Source organism: Manacus candei, unplaced genomic scaffold, assembly GCF_025592945.1.
Source record: "Manacus candei isolate 608988 ecotype Guabito, Panama unplaced genomic scaffold, ASM2559294v1 h1tg000065l, whole genome shotgun sequence".
NCBI lineage: Eukaryota > Metazoa > Chordata > Aves > Passeriformes > Pipridae > Manacus > Manacus candei.
The window spans coordinates 10,764,111-10,783,846 of record NW_026138113.1 but is presented as its reverse complement, the minus strand read 5'-3'; the positions used below and the strand labels follow the sequence as shown (position 1 = coordinate 10,783,846).

Below are 19,736 nucleotides of genomic sequence, written 5' to 3'. Positions count from 1 at the left end.
TTTTGTGCAGCAGATTTCACAGCTGCTTTGGTAATTAATGAATTATAAAAAAGAAAATACTTTTTACATTGCTTTTAAAATTACTTTTACTGGTGTTCTACATGCTTACAGATATTTTCTGCCATGAGTGTATATGAACCTAAGAAAAGAACAACAAACCTCCACTATCAGAAAAAAAAACCAAACCCTAAGCCCTCAGCATTTTCATAGACATGCAACACTGAGAACTCATTTTAAATCGAAAAAACCAGCCTAAGACACAGTGTAAGCTTAAGAATAGACATTTCTACCTCTATTGGATATAGTGAGAGATGGTTTGGATATGAATCAGTTAAAGAAAATTTATCAGGAATCTTCTGACAGAAGTGCAGCCTCTCTGAGCAGCTGTAATGCAGCCCTTCCCCTGAGCCACGTCCCATCAAGCTCCCCAGGTGATCCATGGCTGCATTTCAGGTTTTGCCATCACAGTGGCATCAGCCCTGCTAGGTTGTATTTCAAGGCATATTTACACTGAGATGAAACCTGATGTGACCTTCTGCTACATGAAAGGGTGGGCAGGGAAAGAAAGACAAAATGCTCCCAAATGTCTGTCAAGGAAAATGTCTTTGAAGTAAAACACGGCTGTGTGTTTTCTCTGAAAGAGAGACAGTGAGACCTGAGTGCAGATGTGCATAACTGAGCTTCCTTAAGGTCTGGTAGTGGTCTGGTTTGAATGGATTTCACAAAGGATTTACCAGTGCTGTTCCTCTGCTGGGCTGGGAAGGTTTTGCTGGGCAATGTGCTGCTGCAGTGAGGTGATGACTAAATTGCCAGTGGATTGCTGGAGCCTTGTACACGTAGGAGAAGTTTGTTTTATTGTTTTTGGTTCTTTTCTTGTGGATGAAGGAGAATAAGAATACAAGAATATTATTTTGTTTGACATACTAGGTGTTTATGATTGACCACATTAAATTGCAAGCCAGCAGGAAGGCTGGGAGCTTCTTCAGACCCTGAGAAAAACTGCAGGTAAAATCCCAGAATGGTCTGAGTTGGAAAGGACCTTAAAGATCATCTCATTCCAACCCCCTGCCATGGGCAGGGACACCTTTCACTAGACCAGGTTGCTTCAAGACCTGTTCAACCTGACCTGAAACAACTCCAGCTCTCAGACCCAAATGTTTTCCTGACTGTTTGTAATTATTCATCTGGGTCTTCTCTCACTATTTCAGGCAATGACAGAATTTACAGAATCAATTAATTTTTAACCCATTTAATATGCAACAATATTATGAACTACACATTTAAAACCTAACATGCATTGTTCATGGTGTAAAAGTAAATAAGATGTTTCAGAATGCTTTCCTAAGCTATTTAGTCACCGAGTTGACCATTTATTTTTTTTTTCCCCCACCAGGAATCTTTAATGACTGGAAAACTCAATGGATCATGTTTTTATCATCTAAGCTATTTTTACATTGACTGTGCTGTAAACACATGGAGGAGCTGTAAGTAAATGTTCTGTACTGCATGATGAATTGGATTGCTACAGTCTGGAGGAAAGCAAAATAATAATTTCATTTCTGTGGTGATTTGCGTAGCTCGTGGTACAATGCCAGAAAGACTAACGGAAATGCTTATGGATACATGGACTCCATTAATAATATTATGGATTACTGTCCTTCCTTCCATTTATATGGCTCCAATGAATCAATCTCAAGTACTACCAAGTGGATCCAGTACAGGACTAAAAAGGCTAAATGAAGAACAAAGAGTTTTGAACCGTTCCAAGAGAGGCTGGGTTTGGAATCAAATGTTTGTATTAGAAGAATTTTCTGGACCTGAACCAATCCTGGTTGGCCGGGTAAGCAAGATTTGGTTTTTTTTTCTCTGAGTTTATAAATGTGTGGCATGAGAAGGTCTTCAGCCATTCAGGCTCTTCTGAGGAATTCGAGTCTGGGGTGCTTTGTGATTCCAAAACTCTTCTCTAATATCCATACTTTAAATGTATCTCACTTTAAGGGCATGGTCTCCTGGTGAGCTAACCTGCTATTTTCAACAAAATTATGCATATTCCATTTGTCCAAAAACCCCCACAAGCATGTACACATCCCTTCTTTTATATCATTAGTCACCACTCCTCACCTCTGCCAGCTGAAGAGTTGTACCAAAACAGCCCTTTGCAATATGTTCCTGTGCATTCCAAAAGGTTGTTACATCTATAGGTTGTTTTCTATTGAAAAAAACAAACAAACAAAAAAAAAACGAGAAGGGAAGCTTGGGATCTACAGCAAATTACAAGGTCCTGGTTTATAAGAAGGTCCTGGTATGCACACAGAGGAAATAATATTATTGCCATGGATTTTGTAATTTACTTTCAAAGTTAGGAAGATAACACAGGGGAAATTATCATGTTGTTCTGCATGTCCTGGCTTGCCTGTTGCCTTAAACCTTTGCTTGTTGCCATGCATTAGTTTATTCTGTAGCTCAGTGAGTTACCTCCAGTCAGTGAATCAGCTTTGCACTTAAAAGAGATTCTGAGCCATCTGTATCCATCAGGGATGAATTATCCATAGATTTATTCTTAGAAAAGAATGATCTGTTCATAAATGCACATTTGGCACTGAGCAGGTATAAATACCTGAATTGTTTACCACTAAAGTTCAGTTCTCTTTGAATAACCAGGGATGTTATTGTCATATCAGCTGGCTACTGAAATGGAGTAAAAAATTCTAGACAACCCAAATCATGGATAATTTAATTTCCTGATAATTTTAGAAATTCTGTGGCTAAATGGATAGTGTATATTATAATACAGGGACTGTCAATAGTCATATTTGTTATTGAAGAGAACACAGGTCAAGTGCATTCCCAAACTTTCCCTATTCTAACCACTTTCTAATCAAAACCTGGGGTCAGAAGGTGTAATGAGCTTTGTATCCAGTGACTTTTGATGCTGTGCCAATTTACACTTATATCAGGTATTATATATCTGTTCTCATTTATTTTTCTGTGGTTAGTAACATATCTCAATTTCAGTGAGACAGCAACGTGCTTACTCCAGATCTTAAAATGTTTTATTCAACCCATTCTTTTTGGAATTACTTAGTCGAGCTTTTAAAATAATTTTAAGTAGCTGAGGAGAATCCTGAGTTTGTACTCTGTAGTCCTTTGCTTTTCAGAGCATATCCAGGTCTCAATATTTTTACAATATTAGCGTTTTTTTAGTGGTTAAAATATCCTAAATTGAGTCATTAGTGAATAGAAGTGGGAAGGTTAAACTAAGCCAAACCAATAAAGACATTATCCCATCTTCTGCAGGCATTTTGAATAGAATTAGCTACTCTAAAATGCTGTGACAATCTATTTGTTGAGGCTGCTGCATAATTAAACCACTGCATGATATAGATGGAAACGAGCAAGAAGTGAAGTTGTGTCCCATAGGGAGCAATCCGAGATTTATTCATTAAAATGACTTCAAATATTCTTGCAATTCTTCTCTGTACTTTTTTCTCGCTCTCCAGAACACTCATCCATATTTCTGACTTACTGTCTTTCCTGAGGCTCACGAGTGCTGAGTGCTTTCAGACTCTGGTGTGTAGTCAGAGGGAGCAGAGGTGCTCCACAGCTTTCAGAGCTGCTCTGAATCCTTCCTGACTGCAAAAGCAGCAACTCCCTCAGTCACAGTTCTTGGCAACCCTTCTTCCCGAACCTTAGAGGTGTGCAGAGTGTCACCAGCAAAACGCTTTCCTTCTCCCTGAAGTTGGGCTGTGGTTTGTCCTTTGTCACCCTCACGGGTTTGTTATCCATTGCAATTTAAAAATAACCTGCTTTTCAGGACTCACAGTAGGTTTGCACTTACCTGGTTCCTCCTCATCGCTTTTTCACTTATACTCTTCCTCCAGCCTTTCAGTTTTGCCCCCTGGCAAAGGGTTTGCCAGCCTGGGGTATCTCCTTCATTGTGTGATTTTCTTTTTTGACTATTTTTTTCTGCTCTATGATTTCCCTTGATTTTCTTTTTTTTTTTTTTTTTGACAAACTTTGAACGAAGGACACTCAGTAAAATGTGATATAGTGAATTAGTGTGGAGAGGCTTAACACTGTGGAGAGAGTGATATCAAACCTGTGCCACCCGTTTGCTGCATTTTCTGGACAGAAATATGCTTTTGTGCCACTATGGAGGCAGTATTGCTGGCGTGTGCTTTTTACATGTCGAAGGTTTTTTACTATAATCTCCAAACAAATTTTTTAATTGACAGTTCATTGCTTCAAAGGAAACTTCCTTGAAGCAAATCTAATTATGTAGATTTTGGTTGCATTTTTCGTCTCTACGCTATTGTAGAGTGTGGCTGATCCTTTTCATAGCCATGTATGGTTTGTACAGACATGTAATTAGGTGCTTTAGGGAGCAAATACAAAAATAAGTTTTGCACAGACAGAAATAATACACACACAGAGGCAGAATTTGTTGTGTGTTCTCAAATGTACCTTCAAAACTCACTGAAAATTCAGCTAAGAACTGCTCAGAGCAAAATTGATACTTAAATAATGGTTTTCATGTTAGTGCGTGGAAAGGCCTTGAGTGGGAGCATTTGATTCTAATGGAATTGAATTGAATATATTGGCAAAATAGAACTGAAAATTGAGATTAATTATAAAGAACACAGACAGAACACAAATCTCTTTGCAAATAAAAGCCTGAACGTAGAGTCCATGTATTCCTTCTGTTAATTAAAAAGATCTTGTACCAAAGTTTCTGGAGTGCAGAGAAAGTTTATCAAGACAGGATCTTTATGTAGTATCATTTATTAAGCTGCTCAGTTTTTCCAGAAGAAACAGTTTCTAGGCATAAAGACCCTTCTTCAGAGCTTTAGGTGTTGCAATGCAACTGCACACATTTCAAAGGAGCTTTTTCATTGCTGTTCTGCAGGAATATATAGTAATAAAGGCATTCTCAATGTCTTTGCTCTAATAAATGGAATAATCTGGGAGACTAATAAGGGGAATTAACATGACCACTTTTTTAAAGTGAGGTGCTTTTCTTGAGTGACTTGAGTATGTTTTGCTGTCATTCTTCAACTTCTTAGAATGGATTTGAGCAACAGGCACTTTTAATGTCAATTTTAGTCATCATATTCAGTAGGATCAAGTTCAAAATAAGCATCTCTGCTTGAGTGCACACATCTGTAAAGAAGGGTATGAAGACTTATCTCTTAGGGTGATTGCTGAATTTATGAGAGTTCTCTATAAAATGCCACAAACATTCCAGTTTTGGGGTTTTATTTTTTGCCTGTATTCATATCACATTTATTTGGCATTTTCATAGAATCCTAGAATAGAATATCCCAAATGGGAAGGGACCCACAAGGACCATCCAGTCCAACTCCTGCCCCTGCACAGAGACCCCAACAATCCCACCCTGTCCCTCAGAGCATTGTCCAAACCCTCCTGGAGCTCTGGCAGCCTTGGGGCTCTGCCCACTGCCCTGGGGAGCCTGGGCAGTGCCCAACCACCCTCTGGGGGAAGAACCTTTTGCTGAGATCCAACCTGAGCCTGCCCTGACACAGTTCCATGCTTCACCATCTTTGTGCCCCTCCTTTGGATGCTCTCTAATAGCTTTATATCTTTCTTATTTTAATAAGTTCCTTATTGTTTTGATCTGTACACGTAAAAATGTATATATACATTTTGAGAAACCTGCAAAGTAACCTTTCTCATGTTCGTGCAGCACACTTTGAACGAGTTTGGTTTTATCCACAGCAACAGAGAAAGGCAAATTTGCAAATACCCTTTTGTACTTGATTTCTTTTCTTTTTTTTCCCTTCACCCACAGAAACAGGGACTTTACAAAGCCACTGTGTCTACTTTATAAGGCTCCATATACTGCACATTGCTGTCAGCAGTTTGCAGCCTCCCCATGGCTGACAACCTCATTCAAGTGTAGAGTGATATGTCTTGTGACACTGCATGCTGTCCCTGTGGACTTGATTAGTTAGATAGAACTTTTACTTGATATCCACTGCTGCATTTTCTGTCTCCTCTGCATGCACTTACAGCACCACGGCAGATGTGCTGTGAAATCTGTGCTGTGCCAAATGCCACTGTTCCTTCACAGGAGACAGTCACTGAATCCACAATGACATAGATAATAAAATGGAAAAGCATTAGGAAACCAGATTTGGGGTGTTGTAGCTCCTGTTTTATGGAGCATGTGTTATTCGGGATGTTTTAAATGGGTTAAGACCTGGTTTAATAACAGTTTCTAAGCAAAAATCTGGCATAGTTAATGTAGTTACTGTTGTTGTTTGTAATTAGAATCACAGAATCATAGAATATCCTGAGTTGGAAGGCACCCACAAGGATCATCAAAGTCCAGGACACCCCAAAACTTGCACCATGAGCCTGAGAACATTGTCCAAACCCTCTTGGAGCTCTGGCAGCCTTGGGGCTGTGCCCACTGCCCTGGGGAGCCTGGGCAGTGCCCAACCAGCCTCTGGGGGAAGAACCTTTTGCTGAGATCCAACCTGAGCCTGCCCTGGCACAGCTCCAGCCATTCCCTGGGTGCTGTCCCTGCTCACAGAGAGCAGAGATGGAGCTGCCCCTCCTCTGCCCCTCGTGAGGAAGCTGCAGACCCCGATGAGCTCTGCCCTCAGTCCCCTCTTCTCCAGCTGAACAAGCCAAGTACTCTCAGCCACTCCCTGTGTGGCCCCTCCAGGCCTTTCATCATGCTCATTTCCCTCCTTTGGACACTCTCCAGTGGCTCAATCCCTTCCCTCCATTGTGTCCCCCCAAACTGCCCCAATGTCGAGGTGAGGCCGCCCCAGGGCAGAGCAGAGTGGGACAATCCCCTCCCTGGTGCCCCAGGACAGGGATGTCCCTCCTGGCTGCCAGGGCACTGCTGACTCAGGGACAACTGGCACCACCAGGACCCCCAGGGCCCTTTCCTGGCTCTGCTCTCCAGCTTCATTCCCAAAATCCATCTGTCCATCCGGGTTTGCCCCATCGCAGGTGCTGAATCTGGAACTTGTCCTTGTTAAACTTGGTAAAACATGGAGAGAACAAAAGAGGGCATGAAGGCAACCAAAGGTGTTTGTTTGGGTTTTTTTAATGTTCTCTGACTCACCAATAAATGAATCAGCAGTAGGGTCCAGACACAAAAGAACACTGATGGTCAGTCAGGTCAGCGCTGTCTCTGACACCGCTCCACTGGCAACACTCCCCAGGTTCTCTCAGAACTTTCCCCGGACTTCTTTTGAATTTCCCTGTTTCTGGACACAAAATAACATGGTGTCTATTTTGTCTCTGTGATGAGAGATTTGGAAAACGAGCTGGGCAGGGAAGAGCAGCCCCTGTGCCCTGCACAACTGCTGTGGCACGTCTGTGGCAGGTGGTCGGTGCCAGGGCTGGGAGAAGGTGCCCTGCAAAGCCTGCATGGGGGGAAACCAGTGAGACTGCCTGACTGGGACTCAGAAAGAGCACAGCCAGGTCAGCTCCTTATGGAGCGAGCTCAGGTGGGCGTTTTAGTGTGACTGTGGAGCTTTTCTGCCTTCTGACTTACGTGGTTTGTGTCTCTTCACTCAGTTAAACACAGACTTTTTTTTCTATGGCTTGTGGGATGAGGGAGTTGGGCAACTTTTGCTGTTTAGAGCAATGAAGATTTTTCCCATGATGTGAGGGTGCTCGGGTTAGGCCTTTAGAGGAGAAATCATTTTCCTGTAGGAGGAGCAGTGGAGAGGCATCATGTTTTCACAGTTAAGTGCTTCAGGCTGTGTTACTGTAAAAACCAAACCTGGAAATGCAGGGAGCACTTATAAATAACTTGGAGCTGTATGTTCTACATTAACCATGCTTTGTGCAAGCTCTGGTTTCTTCACCAGCACACATTTTCTCTCTTAACAAGGAAATGGTAAAATGTTACTTGTTTAAACTCATGACTAGTTCTGTTGAAGTGATACATTCAGGCAAAGTAAACAAGGTTTTAATTAGACAAGTTCCTTCAGAATGTTTTCCTTTTCATTCCTGAATTGAACTTGTGATTTTTTATGATGGCTGCCTGGAAAGGCTGTTGTACTCAAGTGATGCAAACCAGGAATGTATAGAACTAAGGCTATCATTATTTTAAGGGATGAATTACGAGCTGCTTCCCTGAGTGGAAAAAAGCCTTGTGAGATGTAGGTGCAGCACAGCCCCAGCACAGGTTCCATAGGGTGTAACATAGTCCTACTTTAATCCTTTGTAAGAGTTTTCACAGAATGACATAAATCAGAACCTCGTATTATGTAGATTCTCCTCTTTTCCTTCTAATACACACTTGTATGTTTTGTTATCTATGATTTAAATGCATGCCATAAAATATTCAATATCTGAAATGTTGCAAAGTCAACATTGCCTTCTGAGCCCTCAGTTTTTGTTGTTGTTTTGCAACCATAATTATACACTAATTTTCCTACTTATGTTTAACAAACTCCCAGAAGCTGAAATGTATCAATTATTTTGCTACTGTATCCTTTATGGAAAATACTAATTCCCCTTGCCTTTTGTGTGCTTCTGAAGGGGAAGAGATGACTGCATAGTGCATAGAGTGCTGCAGTTTACACAGTTTAAATCAGCTTTGTAAGCAGGAGTATAACTAAATCTAAGAAAAACTCTTCTTAATTAAATGTAGCTGTAAAGACAATAAATACAGTATACAACATTTAATAGAAGTCTGATAAAAGTACTGGGTTTTTAACAACTATTCCTGAGCCTGCCCAAATTTCATTTGTTTCTTTCTAACTAAGTACAAGTTCCAAAAAGAAATTTTAATCTAAAGTATAAATTTAAACAAGGACAGTTTGACTGAGCCAACAGTGTCTGCATTTTCTAATACAGTGTAAAAATATTTCACTGATTTCACTTGGAGTTAACAAACAAGACATATCTTCAGGCACTGAAAATCTCATGTCTGGAGGTTTCTGGGAGCATCACTGAGTAAGGTTGAACATTTTCATGCTCCCTCATCTCCAGTCTGGGGAAAATAACCACAGTTTAAGTAGAGACACAACTTAAAACACTTTTACATCAGCCACATAAGTGGACAGGTTATAACTTCAAAGAGGTATTTTGTCAGTTATTTATGAATCCAGGCACCTCCTATGCTGTCTATATTTTCTTTAATGAAGTGGGAAACAATCTGTGATGTGAAAAATAACTTAAAAGTTGGGTAGGGGGTTTGTTTGGGGTTTTGTTTGTTTTTGTTGTTGGTTGTTTGTGGTTTGTTTTTTTTTTTAATAAGAGGGAATGCTGTATGATACCTGAGCATTATTCACTTAAATTTCTTTGTCATGTTTTTCTAAAGCCACAAAAATTTCTAACCTTCCAAAGGAAAAAAAAAAAAAGCTAACATTTAGCATTTTGTTTGTTTGTAAAGAGTTGGAAGTTGTGTACTTTTCAATAGATTGATCTGAACACTTTCTCTTTCTCACAGTGAATTGAAATGTTGTCCAAGTGTGCATGCAAAATGCTGAAGTGACAGTATGAAAAATTAAGTAGAGCCTTCCACATGATATTCTGCAGATGCCTTATGATCGTTTAGTCTTTCCAACATTGCTCCAGTAAATGGTTTTCAATTTCTACCTGTAGGGCCCACCCCTGGTGCTGTCAGGATGCTTCAGTTCCAGTTGTCAATTTAACTCCCAATTAGTGCCAATTGTGATGGTAGTTTTTTGCTAAAAGTTTGTCCTTGCTGAACTTGACAAATGTATTTCCCATCCACGGCTGAGCTTTCAGGTAGTTGTGACTTCCCAAAAGTGCCAGAATGTGTTGTTTCAATCAGTAAAGTAAAAGGGTCTATTTCTTGTTCTCAGGTCCTGATAGGATGTTCCTCAATTTTCTAGGGATTCATGTAACAAACCCCTTAATTTCGCATTAAAATGAGGAATGCTTTGGGATTAATTCCTTTGGTGTCTGTAGCCTTCCAGTAAGAGCTCTGGAGGTGAAGTGGGTGATACCTCATGAGTCACACCTGAGAAAGGCTGGTTTCTTTGGCTGGTGGGCAGCACTGCAGATTTAGGATGTAACAAACACACACTCACAGGAATCACGAGAAAAATGGCTTTGCACGTGAAAATAGTGGGAACGAGTTTGCATAAATTTTGTTTCTCCAAAGTTCTGTTTTGAAAGTTGGGTTTTCCTTCTATTCTAGTAAAGTCAAAGATAAAGAAAGGCATAATATGTGTGGTGCAACAGACCAAGGACTTTACAGCTGAGGATCTTCTGTCAGGGTTTTGGTGGTGTATTTTTTTGGGTTATTTGACAAAGCTGGGGATGCCAATGCTGTGTTTTATTACAGAAATAATTTGCTGCAACAAAAATATTTCAGGCAGTGTTTAAAGTTAACTATTATTTGAAAGCAATGTGTGAGGCACATAGAATTGAAAATAAATGTAGATAATTTTCCTAGAGATATTTAGGCAAATATTAATGTATTTGAATAGCCTCCCGGTGATCCCCGAGGAACACCTGTAGTGATGCAGAGTAATTTATAACTTTCCTTTTTCCTGAGGACTCCCTCTTAGTGTAAAAATTCTCCTTCAAGAATTCCTTTCAAAGCCTTTATTTTACAGCAGTCATGCCAGCAGCTAAGAAAAAGCAAGTGCAGCTCTCCCTGGAGACTGTCAATGCCATTCCTGAATTAACCGGAGGAATCATTAGGAGCCACAGAAGACATCCCTTATTTTTGCTTCAGGGTCTGAGCTCGGTAACTGTTTCTCATCCAGCCCCTGGTGAATAGAAGCAAAGCTGAGGGTTTGTGTTCCAACCTGATGAGCTGTTGGGTCACGCCTCAACAAGGGGGAATGTGCTGAAATAAAGGACTGACTCAGGGAGGATCACTGGAGGCAACGAGCAGAGCTGTAGGCACAGCCAGCAAAAGAGATTTCTGAGCACTTCAGAGTGCCCATGTCATTTGCTGCTTTAAATCCAGAAACCATATTATCTCATTTTCTCTTCCCTGCCTGGGAGAGCTGCTTGTGCACAATAGGGCTAAGGTGGATTTTAGTATATGCAGAGCTGGTGGGGGGCATCCAGCCATGAAGAACACAGAGGATAAAGGAATTGAACGCAGCCATAGCCCTTCCATCCCATTATTTTCTAAGGTCATCATGCTACAAGCATCATTAGGATCTATGACATGTACATCCAACCTAAGAAGTCAGGATATTAAAGTGAGTGGGGAAAAAACACCTTATTTTTAATATAATTTGGGATAATCTGCAACAGAATTGATACAACGTGAACCTGTATGTGAAAGCATGATGCAAAAGGCTCAGCATCTGATAGCACTCACCTCAAAAAGCTTAGTGAAAATATGTCATGTTTTTAAAGAGTAAGTTTTCTAAATACAGTTACTGACACTCTGGATATTCCTTTTTCACTCTTATTTCCATTTTTTTTAATTGCCTGTTTTTTTAGGCAACCTCTTCTCTAATATTTATGCAGTCTGAAGCATTTAATGTAGACCACTGGCACACACTGCAATTCCTGGTGTTTTCCTGCCTTACAGACAAGAAAATACAATGTCCACAGGCAAAAGCAAACTGTGTTTCTGTCTTTGTTCAAAGTCATCTGAAACAAGACTTAATGCCAGCACAGTATTTCCCATTTGTTCATCTCTTTCTGCTAATTAGTGGGTCTTGATTATTATATCCCACATGAACTGAGAGCAGGTGCTGATCCAAATATACAAGGACTTTTTACTGAGTTTTCATTTGAATTAATAGAAGTTATTGAAATAATTGAAATTATTTGAAACGTATGCCAGGATTTTACTTGGCATGAGAAGATTTGAATGGAGATTTAAGCCATGGGATTTTTTTTTTAAGGGAAAGTCAGTGTGACCTTGTCTCTTGGACAGATTTTTAAAGCATTTTACATACCCTCAAAGAACACATGGAGGGCAGTTTTGTAAATGAGAAATGGTACACCAAGTAACAGAAAACATGAAAGCTGTTAATGCTGACATTTATGAAGCCTTGACTGAAATTTTGATCTGTCTTGTTGGGTAGGAGACAACTTCTGCCTCAAAGCTATTGCTGTCTGAAAGGGAGATGCAATTTATTAATAACTTAAATGTGATGTAACAGCAAATATGTTTATACTTCAATATGTTGGGCATAGGGCTTACTGACACAATGGAGAAATAAAGGGAGAAAATGGATAACTCTTAATTAGCCAATATTAGTCTTCTCATTCTGTGTAGAAGGCAACTGCACTGATCATCCCATTAAGTAATCATTTTGTAATTGATCTAAATTCTGTCCTTCCAGAAGGCCACCTGCTCATTACTGCAATTACTGATAAGCAAAGGAATGCTGAGCAGTCTATATGCATAAATAAATATTTGAATTTTTAAGGGAACTTTGGGAGTAAATGTTTCTGTCTAAATCAAATGCATTCTGCACACACACTGTAACAGGCAATTCTCTGTGGGACAGTCTGATGGACAGGAAAGCAAAATCTTCCTCTGTCAGGCTGGACACTCACTCTGAGACGTGGGCTCAGTGCAGTGCTTTGTGTTGGGAAATGCATGTGCTTCACACCTGTAGAGTGAGAAGAAACAGAGCATGACTGAGTCAGTATTTATTCCAACTGATGACATCTGTGCAGGATCAGGAACTCATTAGTGAATCCTGGAAATTGCAGAACAGCTGGAAAAGGCAGGAGACACTTTCCTGACTCTGAACCAGGCCAATGTGGCTCTGTTTTGTCCCAAGGCTCGGTTTCCATGGACGGGCTCTTTGTGAGAGGGCAGCTCTGATGTCACTCTGGGGAGGCAGGTTGTCAGCCTGGCAGAATACAAATCCTGCCTCACTTTGTGTTTAGCTCTGAGAACCTTCACAGCACAGGAGGATCCGGGCTGGTGAAGAACCAAGTCACTGACCTCAGGACTCTCTTTTTGTTGACCTTTGTGCTGTAATAACCACGATAAAGTCTTCAGGCACTCAGGTCTGTCATTGCCCCCAGGAGACACTACCAAAAGAAATCTCTGAGGATCATTTCTTTGAGAATTCTCAGGGAAACCAATAATCCAGTAAGAGTTAATGATTAATTTATTCTTTTCTCAGCCACTTAATTGATAAGTCACTTGTTCTTATTATGCCTCGTGATATGTTCTCTTGCAGAGCCTGGATTTCTGCTTTGTTGAGCTTCCTGCTCTGCAGAGCTGCTTTTAGTTGATAAAAATAATTTTGAGGGGTCCACTCTTCCCGATACTTTGAATTGCATCACATCCAATAGGTCAAATTAATTCCAAATTTGGTCAGTAAAGTCATTAGGCATTAAGTCTGTGTTAATGCATTTAATGTAAAGCCTTAAGATACAGTTTATGCAGGGTCTGGTGGAGCCAGGGAGGTGAAACAAAAAATCATTGACTGCACTGAGATGAAAACTGGTGTGCATGTGTGTATGTGTGTCTATGAGAATATTAAATGAGTTTCTGTTGAGAGGGACAATAATAATCAGTTGGGCATGTGTTTCTTTAGGGGAACTGTTGCTCTTTGTGGAGTGAACTCAGTGTAGGAGCAGAAGGAAGCTACAGCACTTGGGCAGCTCCCTCTGCATGTCAAATGGCAGCAATTAGGTCACCCTGGAGCCTTCTCTTCTCCAGGTTGAACAATCCCAACTCTCCCAGCCATCCCTCCCAGCAGAGCTGCTCCATCCCTCTGATCCTCTTGGTGCCTCCTCTGGACTCTCTCCAGCAGCTCCATGTCCTGCTGTGCTGTTCCCCAGGGCTGGAGCAGCTCTGCAGGGTCTCACCTGAGGGGCAGAGGGGTAGAATCCCACCTGCCCTGCTGCCCACACTGGGGGATCAGCCCAAGATGCAGTTTCATGGAATGATTTGGGTTGGAAGGGACCTTAAAGCCCATCCAGTCCCTGCCCCGGGCAGGGACACCTTCCACTAGCCCAGGTTGCTCCAAGCCCCGTCCAACCTGGCCTTGGACACTTGCAGGGATGGGGCAGCCACAGCTTCTCTGGGCAACCTGTGCCAGGGCCTCACCAAATCTCTAATCCAAATCTGCCCTCTGTCAGTGTGAAGCCATTCCCCCTTGTCCTGTCCCTCCAGGCCCTCGCCAGTAGTCTCTCTCCATCTTTCCTGCAGGCTCCCTTCAGGTCCTGGAAGTCCCTTAGACTGATCCTTGTAATGTTCGTGGCCTTTCTCATTTCTATAGAAATAGTGTTTAACTTTTCTGTAGTGACTGTACCTTCCCCCTTGATGCAGCAGGATTTTGAGCCAAAAGGGAGGAAGGAGAAAAAAAAGAAAGAGAAGGTACTGAAGGCTATTTTCCACGTGGTACCAAGTTCTGCTTTGCAGTAGGAGAAGAGCTGCAGCCACTCAGAAATCCTTTTTTATAATCACACCTGTATTGAAATACTGTACGTGGAAGCTCAAATGTTCTTTGCTAGGGCTTCTCAGAGGTAATTGAGTTACCATTTATTTCACTGGAGAATCAAAAAGTGATAATGAGACATACTTTAATTTCTAAAAGTCTTTTGTCATTCTGCACCTTACCACTGGTCTGGATTCTTTTGGAAGTGCAGGTTGCTCATTAGGAATGCGTGGAGTGAAATCATTTGAAAGAGGGAACATTTATCCTCTGTTTCTAAATCTCTATTATTTTCAATCGACTCTTAATATGAAACATTTCTTGTCAAGTCTGTTTTGAGAGGCATAGAGTGTTTTGGGTGCTAAATAACAGCTGATATGGTTTCACTTTTAGGAATTAATGGTGGGCTATGTAAGTAGGAAAGATATTCTTGTATGTAACCTGCCAGAGCAAAACTATGGAAAGGTTTGTCCTTGGTACTGTTCTGACCTTTTATTACAAAGAGCAGGAAGAACAGTCAATAACCACTTATTAATGATTTTCTCTCTTCTTTATTGTAGCTTTAGGTACATTAGGCTCTCGGTAATTATCTCATTCATAATCCTCTATAACAAGTAATATTTTCTGCATCTTGTGAAACATAATTGGAAAATATTTTCTTTGGATGTACATTATTTCTATTCCCTCTTTAATATAACTTTCCCCAAGAGTATCTTGCCTAGGAAAAATGAGCAAGCATAATTTTATACAGGTAATCAAATCTCTCAAATTGTTGGCGCATTTTCCTTCATCTCCATGGGACCAAAAGCTAACCTTCAAATAGACCTAGGCATTAAAGGGGAGGATTTCAGCACACAATTAGAACTCAAATAAGCTTGTACAAGGCAACTTGAACAGAAGTGCTATTTTGAGTTATTAGTAGTGTATTTCTATTACAGAATATTCTATTTTATTAATACAGAACTGCAGGGCAATATATATATATGTATTAGTCTAAGTATGTGTGTATATATCTTTGTGTATATATAGATATGTCTAATACATTATTTAAACATTGGCTTATAGCAGGAGTTTACAGCCTTTCTAAACAGTTCTATTTTTGCCCACTTAGGGCTCCAAACCACATCTTGGTGCAGGCTTTATCTTACTGGGTTGAGCAAAATAAATGTGAGGGGGGGGAAATAAAGAAAGAAATCAGCATGTTTGTAGAATCAGCATGTCTGTAGTTGCAATACCCAGCAGAACAGTTAACTTATTGCAGACCTTCTGACATAAATACTGCTGAAGTGGGAGACAAGGAAGCCACATGAGACCACAGATAGAAAGCCAAGGACTGGTTTCAGGCTGAGCAGACACTTTCAAGCCATGGTAGACCCACAATGAAACCTTTCTGTGTCTTATTTTTGTTGTGGAATTGAACATTCTCATTTTTTTTTCACCCATTTTGGTATCAAGGGCTCTGGTGAGTACAGAACCCAGGGAAAGATGATACTGGAAGAATATATGACTGCCCAGTTGTAAATAATGTACCGGGATACTGGTGGTGTGTAACCCAGCTGCCATTTTCACTGTGCTTGATTTAAGGCAGCTACTAGATGTCTCAGTGAAGATTTATTTATTTTTTATTCTACTTTGAAAGTTTGGCTTGACTTTGGTTGCATATTTATATGCAGCAGTAGGTTTATGCTGGTAATTAAGAACCTTGTGGTGTGAATATGCTCATTCTCCAAGACCGGTTTTTGGATTATTTTACATTCCATTTTCAGTTAGCTAGGTTATTCCGTAGCTATCATATGTAAAGTCTGATAATTGGGGTTGAAACTTGTTTCTTTTATGTTCTTGGGCCAAGATTTTTCTATTTTGTATTACCATGAAAATATCCACCGAGTTCTTCCAATTATAACACTTGAGTTCTAAGACAATATGCTTAGTAAGACCTTTTTGTTAATCACTGTCTTAATTTACCATGAAAACATTGTTCAAAATGGGATATTTAGTAATTGGCTTTTCAAATCTGGTGCAAATATGATTAAAAAAACCAACACCAAATACGAGAAAACAAAAGCTCTCAATACAAAAGTTACATTTTTAACCTGAGTTAATACAACAGTGGAGATGAGGTAAGTTGGCTGATAGTTTTGACAGTCTGTTGGGTATGTTTGGTGATGCAACAAGCTCAGATTACCTGTCTCTGCTTGGAATTTCAGCTCAGGTCGAAAGTACCTGTAACAGTGTCAGTATTGATCCCCTCCTGTGTCAGGGTCGTAGCTCAGGCCAATATTTCTCCTCCTTCCCCATCTTTCAAGGGGTCCTGGTAGTCTGAGGTGGGTCTGTTGTCAGAGTTCTTCCCTTTGTGCAAAAAAACTAAACCTCATGAGCAAAATAAGGACCAGGGATGAAGGGAAATGGTATAATTTGAGGGAAGAAATTAAGAAGGGTGGAAGCTGCTGTTTGGCATTCTGGTCTTGGAGGATTTTCAGATACCTGCCCATTTGTGTGAGTAAAACATTGGCTTAGGAAGTGGTCAGCATGTTTCCTGTGCTCTCTGGGTGTTGGCTCTGTGATTCAGTGCACCAGGCCCTCTGGAGGGGGGGTCTGTTTGTGCACCCAAGTGACGTGGAAGGGCCACACACATCAAACTGATGGCTGGCAGCTTCCACAAAGCTGGAAACAGGCATTTCCTTGTTCCAGGACTAGAGAGAGAGTTTACATAGAGTGGCCTGAAGCTGCTGGTAGATTCCTAAGTGTCTCTGTGACTCTAAGAACCCATCTGCCAATCTCCATATCAGAGAACTCTCCTGAAATGGACCTAAATGGGCACTAAATGACCTGGGAGTTGCTTAGGAAATCAAATTTTGTCATCCTCTGATAGCATTTCTTCTTTGTAGGTGGATGACCTCTCACATTCCTTATTTCCTCTCAGTATTCTTTGAACTGTACCTCAGTCTATTTTATTTATAGCTGGTTTTAACATTATTTTAGCAGTGTTTCCTGTGAAGCTGACATATACTTTGAGCTTGTCTGCAAACCGGGCCTTGCAGATAAAAGAACACGTGTTTGCACATTGTGTCAAGTCTTAGGGCTGGAAAATGTAGTCAGTTTTTAAAATATCACTTAAAAATAATGAAAAGCCACACAGTACAGACACTCTAAAGGCCACAGAAGGGTAGTCAGAGGAGTGGCACGTTCACTTGCATGAGTCAGAGCGTGTGCCATGACATCTTTCTGAAGAGCTTCTCCACGAACTTGTACAGGCAAACTGTATTATTTGCTGAAGTAGAAATGGTACCTTGTGGCTTTTCCAGTTGCATTGTGCCTCACTGGTACTGCAGTGAACTTCCACAAACTTCCCTTCGGTGTAGGTGACATTTTTATTGTGTTTGGATTGCTTTGTCCTGTAAACAGTGTCCTTTGCACATTCCATTCATTATTCACAGGCTCATCTCCAAAAGGTTCAAGAACTTAGTGCAGCACTTCTGCTGTGAGTGTGTGCAACCTTTGTTCCTCATACTGGTTCTTCTCCTTCTCTGTATTCCTTTATGTTGATAAGGAAACTAAAGTTTGAGAGAGATAAAAAAATTTAAAAATCCTTTAACACTTTCAGTTTGTCCAAGTGTAGCAAATCTATGCTGACTCCATGTTCAATATGATCATTAGACAAACTAGGGTGTGGGAAGAAAGGAAGATTTCGAATGAATTAATCTTTATTTTTACTAAAATACATTTTTTAAAAATTGTCCAGCTGTTCATTGTCATTTAAGATATTAGTCAACCTCACAAATTTACAAGACTTCCTCTGCTGGAAATAGAAATTTTGGAAAATTAGTTTCTTTCCAGACTTAATAATATTTGAGATGAATAGAGGCTATGGGCTGTTTTATTTATTTGCTTGAGAAGTCCATTTTTCTTGGAATGGCTTTTGAGTTCAGTGAGACATTTGCACACCTTTCATCACCAAGACTTTTACACAGCCATGCAGGTCTGTGCAGGGAACTTACTGCTCCTCTGTTTCTCTTGGTGTTCATCTTAATTCATTACATGGGGTTCACGTGGCATGAAAAAGTGATGCACTTCACTGAAAAACTGTGAATATGTACTCAGAAATGTGCAGTTGTACGTACTCTGAGATGAGAGAGTCACTTTTAGTATCTATATTGGCTTTTCAAGCAGCAATAAAGGAAACTCTGCAATAATAACTGAACACTTGTGACTGGCAAACACACTCCTGCAGTTCAGAACTGGAATATGAATGGACACCCTGGGAGGCTGGCCCATTTCTGATGAAAACAGTTTTCAGAAGCATGAATTTATGAATCTACTCAGTGCAAATGAGAGTTCATTATGCTGAGAGTCCAAAAATGATGCTTCATTTATTAAATTAATACAAAAATTGTATTCAGATACTGTTGGAGCGTTTTGCAAACCTTCCTGAATACCAGAGCTGAGGCTGAAACCATCGACTTGGGTTATGGGAGGTAATGGTGAAAACAGGACAAGCTGCCAAAAACTTCCCATTCTTTGCTTGATTGAAATGAATGTGTATTTGGAACAGCACCTGTCACAGTTTCCCAATCTGTGCACTAGAGAAAATGATACTTGCCTATTTTCAAAATTCCATGTTTGTTTAATGAAAGCTTTTTAGAATTATTTTGCCCCCTAAAAAAGATTTTACCCTTTTAAGACCATCCCTGCACAACATGGATCAGCTCCATCTAATTGCTGCAAGACTGGGAGCAATGGCATCTCCTGTGGCACAGTCTGAAGTAGCTTTGTGATTTACATGGACGTGGGAGAATTCATCACATAAAATTCAGGCAGATTTGATACCTAGTCACACATAACTCGAAGGCTTATTGCCAGATTTTGATATCTAGTCTGCCAGCTGCACTGTGCACTGCCCAGCTCGTTCAAACCATATGCCTTGAGCAAACAATCAGCAAAGTGTGTTAAAAGCTCTGAAAAGTACCACATTAGCCATACGTCAAACAGCTGCACGTCCTGCCCTATTAATTTGGATAAAAGCTTACCCCTTCAAAACTGATTTCTTGACTTCTTTGTTCTAAAAATGTGGCTTAAATAAAATCTGTGCATCTGCAGTGAGGTTTATAGCAACAAATTCATTCTATCTGCAAAATAATATTGAAATTCTGGCTAGGTTTTAAAAGTTTCCCCAGAGACAGAAGAGTCCATTACCAGCTTTTCTGTAGCTGGAAAGGAAACAGTCACTCACAGTGCACCCTGAAGCCTTTGTAGCACATATTCTTCATACTCTTGAAAGAGCCTTGCTCGGAGTGGAGTGCTCATTCTTGTGCCATGAGCAAAATGAAAAATGTATGCATTGTTTTCCCTCTTTTTGTTGGATTTGGCCGATGCTCACCCTGGTCAAGTCACCCTCCT

General features: G+C 40.5%; 1 protein-coding gene across 3 annotated transcripts in view; it reads left to right on the top strand.

Moving 5' to 3' along the window:
* Positions 1-19,736, top strand: part of CDH8 (cadherin 8) — a 153,562-nt gene that overhangs the window by 14,596 nt on the left and 119,230 nt on the right. For all 3 annotated transcript variants that reach the window (XM_051805977.1, XM_051805976.1, XM_051805978.1), the window contains exons 2-3: positions 1,394-1,484; positions 1,578-1,840. In XM_051805977.1, coding sequence (XP_051661937.1) covers positions 1,403-1,484; positions 1,578-1,840 — 345 coding nt within the window. In that variant the 5' untranslated portion in view covers positions 1,394-1,402. The remainder of the gene's footprint in view (positions 1-1,393; positions 1,485-1,577; positions 1,841-19,736) is intronic.